At 36.6% G+C, this 8926-nt stretch overlaps 1 protein-coding gene across 1 annotated transcript in view; it reads left to right on the top strand.

Moving 5' to 3' along the window:
- Positions 1-788: 788 nt before the first annotated feature.
- selenoj (selenoprotein J) overlaps positions 789-8926 on the top strand; it is a 32529-nt gene continuing 24391 nt past the window's right edge. The window contains exons 1-4 of the mRNA XM_028811097.2: positions 789-955; positions 1214-1282; positions 5364-5540; positions 6152-6250. Of these exons, the coding sequence (XP_028666930.1) occupies positions 1216-1282; positions 5364-5540; positions 6152-6250 (343 nt within the window). The 5' untranslated portion in view covers positions 789-955; positions 1214-1215. The remainder of the gene's footprint in view (positions 956-1213; positions 1283-5363; positions 5541-6151; positions 6251-8926) is intronic.

The raw sequence follows: 8926 nt of genomic DNA, 5'->3' as shown, positions 1-8926 counted from the left end.
GTTTAGAGTCCTGGAGACCTCATCCATTAAGCTGCCTCCCCCATTTGGCCATTTCACGGCTGAAACAGCGCTGGGCCAGCCAAATCGATGAAAGGACCCCTCTTTCCCACGATTCCTGCGATCCTCCATCAGGGATGACTTTACTTTAGGCAGGCAAAACAACTTGGCAGATAAGTCGTGGCACAGAGTGCCACATTTGAATTCCCATCCTAGCTGGGAAGTCAACCCATGTTTGCCGTCCTTTACAATATACAGTATATACAAATTATACCCAGTTTTTATTTTTGCATTCACAATTGACTCCACATAACTCAAATTTCGCTGACACATTTCAAAGGGGGTTTGTGCCTATGTTATCTGTTCTGGCCACACCGCCTTTAAGTCCAACAGGGTGTGTCGAAATTGACAGGTGCTGCCAAGTTAAACAAGATAAGAGCTTTTGATGTGGCTACACAGCCGAAAAAGTCTTTCTCTAAACGAATTGTTTCATTTTTAGCATGGAAATAAACGTTACTTATTTTTTTACATTTCAAATCTGTCTTACCTCGATAGTGAACCGATACGACGGATATACTATAGTCATATATAACTGTACAGTTCTGTGCAATATATATTTAGACCTAAAGGAAACGAAGTTAAAGTATAACCAGCAGTCTCGAAATAAACACGTTTTAATGACAGGTGTTTGTCAATTGGTGCGACGAGACATCAATTATGCTGTTCTCTTCTGTGATTGAGCGATTCTACAGTACGTAACAGCCACGAAGGCGGGGCCAAGTATTTTCGCGGTTGGCTAAATCGAATTAGGCACACATAACAAAAGTGGCCTTATATACAGCGGCGGAAAGACCGCATGCGCGTGGGTGTTTTAGAAAAAGAAGACGTTATTGTTGAGCAGAACTCTAATTGAGGGTCTATGCATGGGACGCCACTGTTCTTGACTGCAAACGTACAGGTTTGAGTAATTGGTTCTAGTATAAATGCCAAAATGTACGCGGGCGCGGAGAGGATTGACTAGGGAGTTTTGTTTACTTTTTGAAAATGCAGGAGGAGCTGACAGGTTGCAATTCTTGCTGCTCGATATTTGCACAGCTGTGCCTGCTTCTTGTACAGTGACAGCTAAGAGAACAGCTTAAAAAAATGACAATACTGCCTTAGCTCACCTGTAGACACGAGTCCAGCTTGTCACACGACTCCTTGTCTGTTAACACAGGTATGTCCGTTGGTATAGAAGACCGCGCTCTCGGTGCCATAATTGGAGCGGCCGTTGCAGACGCAGCAGGTACGTGCACTGAAATATACACACTAAAAGCTTAACACTGAAATTTGACGTCTCCGGTTAGAATGCCTGCATTAATCGTTTAGTTTATATGGAGCCTAACCAGGGTTTGGAGCATCTGGAGTAAAGAAAAGTTCCAGAGACTTTTATCATGAGAATTGTAATTGTGTTTGTGTAACATAAAGTGGGATACAACACGAGGAGCTTTAAAGCAACTTAGAATAGGACCATACAGTTAAAAAAAACTTAATTCTATAAACAAACTATATTTTTGTCAGGTTTATCTCAAATTTTAAAGGCCTTTTAACAATAATTAGTTGATATTAGATGTAACAATAAACATAAATGCACAATATAAATATTCTGGAATTGGCTTAATCCATTTTGAGGTAATGAGGTGTCAGAATATAACCTGATAGCATTATATGCAAGGTAAGAAAGAATTATGGACAAGACATTACAGGGCCCTCTCAAGTCCTGAGAAGACTGTCTTTTTTGTAGCCTGGACACCAAAACAGTAAAGAGCACTTCAGATGAAGTCCCACTAGACTGTTGTAAAGCTTGAGCATAACCTCCTTGTCTTGTAACCTACTATATATCCTAATATTCTGTTAGTCTTCTTAATGGCTTCTGAACTCTGTCTGGAAGTTGATAGTGATAAGGTGTACTTTCAATTTCCAGACCTCCCATTGTTCATTCAAATCTATCATTTCTACTTCCTACATGTAATACTTTACATTTACTTACATCTAATTACATCAGGCTCAAATCTTCCAAGTCTGTATGCATGTTCAAGTGCCTCTTTAACAATTTAGTAGATTCTACATTATCTGTCCTAACATCTAGTTTGGCATTACTGCAAACCTAACCAGTTTATTGACTTTTTTTATGCTGTTATATAAGGTAATTGATGACTTTAAATTGTGTGCCCTGCAAAGGACAGTCACCCAGTTACCTTGGTAAATGCTCATTATTAAAATGTCCTTCACCTAACACCATTCGTTTAACCATTGTCATAATCCAGTAATAATGTTACGGTGCTCAGATCATGTAATAGTAGGGTGTTGTACCGTGTTAGCCATTATGGATGCAATGAGAAGTGAAGCCAAATGACACCTGTTATTGGTTAACTAAACGGACTGCAATAAGCAAGCTTTCAAGGCAGCTTGGGCCCCTTCTTCTGAGCAACAAGCTATTGACTGTTTACATCTTAGATAAGTGGAGCTGATGTCTGTGTTGGCTTGTGATTCTACTTTCTGCTGTGCTATCTGGACATGCCTAAGTGTCCTTATTATTCTTTATTTAATTAATTAATTAGAACTGTAGTTTTGTGTTTTGGTTTAACTATATTATGTTTTGAAATTGTGTGTAGTTCTCTGAGCTTGTAAGAGATAGAATATATCAGAACAAGCTGACATTTACACTCCAGGAACTGAAAAAGACATGCTGCCTAAAACAATGCCAAAAATAAAACGTCAGGCATTGTTATATCATTCTCACAATAAATACTGAATACCAAGATAACTCGGAATGCTTTCATTTACACAAACTCTTTTGACAGTGCACTTTTCGTAAAGGTTTGTTAGATAAATCACTTTGTCAGTTATGTGAGATTTATATTTACGCCAGTATATAAATGAGACATCAGCTGTTTAATACCACTTATGAAGAACAATATTTCTTGCACAAGTCAAATTAATTCAGATTTCAAATGTCACAAATCTGATGCTTTCATTTTCCCACCTGTTTTATTCCTGTGTATTAAAGCAGAATTAGTCATTGAACTGAACAAACTGTAAGTACAGAAATTAGTTGTAACTGGAGGTGGCATCACATTTGCCCCAGTACTATTTAAATATGTCCTTTAAATATTAGGGCTTTAGTCAAATTTTATTTGTTCTACTAATAAAACTTTTGTTTTAAAAGATGCAACAAACTGTATGAATTTTGTTTTTGACAATTTGCTTTCAGGAATAAAGTATGCATTTTCGGTAGCCCTGCTAATTGTGTGTCTCTGAAATGTGCTTTTGTTAATACATTGCATGTCATATGAATGGAAAAATTTGCCTTATGCTTTGGAATGATTTGTAGTGGATTGTGTGAGAGATCGGTTCCCTGTCCAAGGTTTGATTGTGCCTTGGGTTCAGTGCAGTGTGAATAGCCCACGGTAACCCAGAACTAAATACGCTGGTCAGAAATGGATGGTTGAACAAACAATTGTAACTGTGTTAGCAACAATCAGGATAAATGGTAATCTGTCGTTCCTTTATTGTGGCTGTGTGTGGCACTTCATTACAAAGTGAATAAACTTGCCACTTGCTAAAGCCATGTAACTGACAGCTGATTGTCCACAACACTGTAATGTCAAAACTTGCACAAATTGTGTGTTCTTATTTCACAACTGATTAAATAAAAGTGACAATAATGAAAGCCTTTTTGCATTGGAAGCATGGCAGGATTTTCCTGCTATATTAAAGGATAATTTCATAATTTTTTCAAGTATACAGCAATATGCAGTGCAAAATTGTGTTAAATGTTAAAAACGTTCCCTATAAATTTTAAAACGTACATAGCCAGTCCTGGCATTTTACATTAACCCCTATTGACACGGGGCACAAAGCATAAAAGCTTACCAAATGCGTCCATTTTTCCAAGCCAAGACAGTTGTCCGATATTCAATTGTTGTTTTTTTTTGCATTTAATTGATTTTATTAAAGTCAAATAACATTCCATATAAACAAGTCAAGTTTAACAAAAATAATCAGTGCCTTACGTTATATACACATTATACAATGGAATATACTTTGTGATTTTTTTGAAGTGGCAATTCTGAAGTATGAGAAAAAGCCATTTTAAAAGAAGACCAGCTAGGCTTGTCTTCTCCCGTAAAACCTTTCACCCCCTTGGGACGTATTTTCCTCACAAAACATAAAATCACAGTAAATTGTTCATTCCACGTGGTTGGTTGTTTTGTTTTGATTTACTTATGTATTTATGTGAGGACTCGCACAAGCAAAGAAAGTGTATCCTCACCTCGAGGAAAAATAGTACCAGGAATATGTGATGAAGATTATTTTAAGATCCCTTTTGTTGTCACCAGCTTGCGTTGGAAACATGCAAGGCATGTTTTCTTTTATCAAAACTCAAAGAGGACTTATTCAGTAGGTTTTTATGCCTTTATTTTCCAATGGTGCGTCGTGCCCAATAGGGTGCATTGTTAAAATCGCTGAACTGTATTTTTTAAAATTTACAGAAATCTTAATAACTTTAGAACGCAATTTTGCATGCCAAATGCATATATACCTTGTTTGTGAAGAAGAAAAACTTCAATTTGAAAAATATCAAATTCTAAGCTAAACAATGTACTGCTAGTAGTGGATAATATAACTGGAGAATTGCGCTGTCTTTTGACAGCCAACAAGAAAATTCAAATTTCTTCATAGCCATTATTGAGAATCCTAGAAAATCCCATTTAAAGTAGTTGCATGTACTTCAACATTCTCATACTGTGTTGTGTGTGTTTTTTAATAGCTCCAACCAATACTTGCTTTTTAAAAATCTACCATGTAGATTTCTGCCAGAAGTGCATTTTATGTATTTGTTGTTGTGGTGGTGTTTTTCATTGTGCTTCTCAGTTTGTTTAATACACCTCCCACCACACATTTTAATTTTTTTGCCAAATTTTAGATACGGCTATAGTTATTGAGGGAGCAAAGGAGACCAACACCTCCAGAGAATGGAGAAAGCCTTCAAATGGATGGGCACAGGTTAAATAGAAAGTGAGCAGAATGTGAATGGAAGAAGTGTTGGTGAACATAGTGGAGAAAGCAACACTATGGTTGCAGCAGGCTTAATTAACAAAAAGCGTAGTAGATATGAAAAGACAAAAATAATCTAGTTGATGGAGCATCACCAGTAGACTTGAGGAACGAGTAGCAGATACCAGAAATCTGAGTGTTCACTGGCAACTGCAAGTAGACAATCCTTATATGATATAGCAGTAGCCTTGACTTCAAAATTCAAATTGTCATTTTATACATTGCTGGCATAGCTTATGAATTTACTGTTTTCCCTGTTCATCCAGCTCAGCCTCTGCATTGGATATATGACTTGAAGAAGCTTCAGAATATTTTGTCAGAGACTCCTTTTCCTGAATTTCGAGTCCAATCTGCAAATCCATTTTATCGGAGAAAAACTGGTCAGCAGAGCTGTTATGGAGATCAGGCCTTTGTTTTACTAGAGTCCTTAGCTGAATGTGGAGGTAACAAGATGAATATGAATGATTTTTGCTGGGATTTTATTATGTTCTTATAAATCATCTAACATATCGAGATGTGTTTCCCATTCAGGTACTGTAGGAAATACAAGCTTCCTAAATGGAAATTGATAGTGAATGCCCTACTCTGTGGTAGCTTATAGTGGGAGAATTTGAAGATACCTTTGTTACATGAATTCCCAAGATGCACTGCTAAATTTATTCATTTTTTTTCAATAAATGTCTGAAGCAGAAATTGCCATTGTAGCAATTGTTGCATTTGAACGGTTCCCGCTTAATGTGTGACCATTTTCACAAAAAAGAGTAACTTTTTTTTTTTGATGACATTTGTGCAGATCATGTAACAAACCAATAGTAGCCTTGTGGTTCTGGCTAAAAATCCATGTGAAAAGAATGAAGTAGAAAGGTGGTATGGCAACTGTGAAAACTGACATGGCATGTGAATACAAAAGTACTTCTAGCATGTTTCTCTTTTAAATAATGAATATTTCTCACTGGATACACTTCAACTACATTTACAGTGAAGCAAAGTACATAGAATATTCCTGATTTTCTCTGATAGTAGTTTAAATTTGTCTTGTACCTTTTTCCACTAGTGCTTAATATTGAAGACTTAAAAGAACGAACGTACACATTCTTTGGCCCAGGCTCAGAATATGATTCCCCAGTGAACCAAGTAGACCGTCCCAAAGGAGGTACATTTCTCTGATATACATTTTTTAGGAGGGGTGGTGGGTGACTTGAGGTTTGTACATGTATTTTTAAATATTTTTTTTCCTCTGATACCCCAATGCATGTTTAGTCATTTTGTGACATTATATTGGCCCAGTATAAATGAATGTTGGTGGTTGTGTATAAGGGTGTACCTTACAGTGGACAGTATTGTTGGTGTATGTTCTGTCACTCTATGTAGTTCTGTGCCAGTCAAAAGATTGTGCCTACTTGGCTAACTTTGTAAAATAACCACAGTTAGATTGAATGGAGGTTGGGAGGCTATAAATTAATAAGTTGTGTGTGTGTGTGTGGTGTTTTGTTTTTGTTTTTTTTTGTTTTTTTTAAAACAACCAAACAAACCGTAAATATTCTGGGGGAAAAAGTGCTACTACTATTACTAAAATGGAAAACAATTGAAAATAACAGCAATAAATCAGTGCAAAAGAACTAGCCAACACCGGTGTGTGCACGAACATTATTTTGTCGTCATTTTTGGTTGACTTCTAAATGAGTTAAATGACTTTTTACTTTCCTTTCTTACATTTTTTGCTTTTATGGTTCCAAAGATTATCTTGCAGGAGCGCTTAGTGGGTGTGAGTTGGTTCACGTAAGCTGCTGACAGCATTTCCCCAACGTTTGTCTGTACATGTGACTCTGCAGATGTTTTGAATATCTGGGATCGTAGATTTGGTGTAGCCATTGGGAGTGGCTTTGAACAGGTGAAAGAGTAAGATGTGTACAGTATAAAACACACAAGTTGAAATAATCTCTCTAAAGATTATTCACTAATCAGAATCCCTTACAGTGTTTCTGTTTTTAAGACGTTATTTTGTAAATATACCAATGCTTTTAAATTAGTTTTTAAAATTTCAAAAATTTTCTTAGCTTGCCCTGTTTGGGATATCCCATTGAAATCCCAACAAATTTCTTTTAAATTTCCAAATTTCAATTAAGTTGGTCCACTGGGAGTTAGTTTGTTTCTTGTGGGACATGCAGACAGATGTGACAACAAAAGAATGTGTGTTTCACACTTCATGTGAACACTCCAAAATAACCATTGGCTAATTGTTCTTTACTGTCATGGGGGTGTATCATTATGGTTACTCGGTTAACTCCTTGGCCATGAAGTTGGATTTAGCAATTTCAGGAAATGGATGAATTTAGTAATACATTTCAACAGTTGCACCAGAAGAAAAGAATTCTGTCTTGTTTCAGGGAGGCTGATGAATTCACGTTCGGAACACCTTTCTGCCGTCTTTCATTTCCTTTTGAACTGGTCACTGACCTATTACTGTTCCAGATTTGTAAACTCTGCAGCATAAATGACTACAGATTAGAAACACAAACCTGTGTACCAATAACGCCATTGGAAAAATATTATGAAAATAGAGCATTGTGGTGCAATGCTTCTTTCCTCACAGCAGTGGTATTTAACTTCAAGATATACATTTGTACTTTCATGGTTCTGTAAGAAGAGATAGCAATAGTGACAGAATACAAATATGTTTTAATAGTAAGGTTAAAAATCCACTCTGAACTTATTTTTGCTTCATAACCAATATTGTAGGTACTGTAGTCTGGTGGATAAGGCATTATGCTCTAAACCACAAGGGTGTCTCCACCTACAACCTGTGAGTCACATGATCCGTCTGTACCTCAAATAAAAAGAAAATGTCAGCAATGATAGCATAGCTCCATAATTATAAAGCATTTAACAGTGTTGTTCACAATGGAAAAAGTATGTAGAATTAAAGTGAACATGTTTAACACTAGAATTACCAAAGCCTACGAAAAAACTTGTAAATCCGTCCCACCTTAAGTCCCTTCACACCTCTCCGCCAGCATCTTTTGTCCTGTAAATGTGTCAATATGCAGCCTACTATCACATCCCCCCCACCGCCGCAGTTTTCTCAGCTCAAGTCTGTTTACCTGCGTGTCAGTTGCTTATTGTTGTATAGAGTGAGAAGTCAAGAAAAATTACACCTTTTATAAATACTATATCATTATTTGGAACACATGCATTGCATGTGTGTTCCATGTCTACAATAATCTATGTAAACACATTGTTAAAACAGAAACGTTTTTCATGTTTTAGTAATAATTGACAAAATGTCGACATGAAGTGTATAATGTGTGAAGCCTGAAGTCCAAATATCAAATAAACACTTTTACAAAAGGCACAAATAAAACAGAACAAGTGCACTTCTATTCAAGAATATAACTGCAGAAAAAGAACCCGCGTTAGGGTGCGACATTCACACCCCTTTGATACGACTGCTTCAGTGACGCAACAGTATCAACTGTTGACTGGTAATCAAAACTTCACGGGTTTGACCCCAGATGAGTCCGTTTTGAGAAGTGAGCTGCTGTTATTCTTACTATTTTAGAATAAAAACATACATTTGATTTGAGACTGTAACAGCTGGTGTAAATTTATGATGCTTGTAAAGGATTGTTTTGTTTTTTTTTTGTTTTTTAATTTTATTCAGTTTAATTCTCTGTCGCGTTCACAATCCCATTCTCCCCACCTCCCCCCAAAATAATCTGACACTGCTGTTTTCACATAAAGACGTGCTATAACAGGTGAACTCAGATGATGATGACGGTTCTACATCGGAGAAAGAATGCACGTCGCACTTTTGCTGTCGCTGTACCTA

This window comes from Erpetoichthys calabaricus, chromosome 10 (assembly GCF_900747795.2).
Source record: "Erpetoichthys calabaricus chromosome 10, fErpCal1.3, whole genome shotgun sequence".
Taxonomy (NCBI): Eukaryota; Metazoa; Chordata; class Cladistia; order Polypteriformes; family Polypteridae; genus Erpetoichthys; species Erpetoichthys calabaricus.
This window is presented reverse-complemented; position numbering and strand designations above follow the sequence as displayed.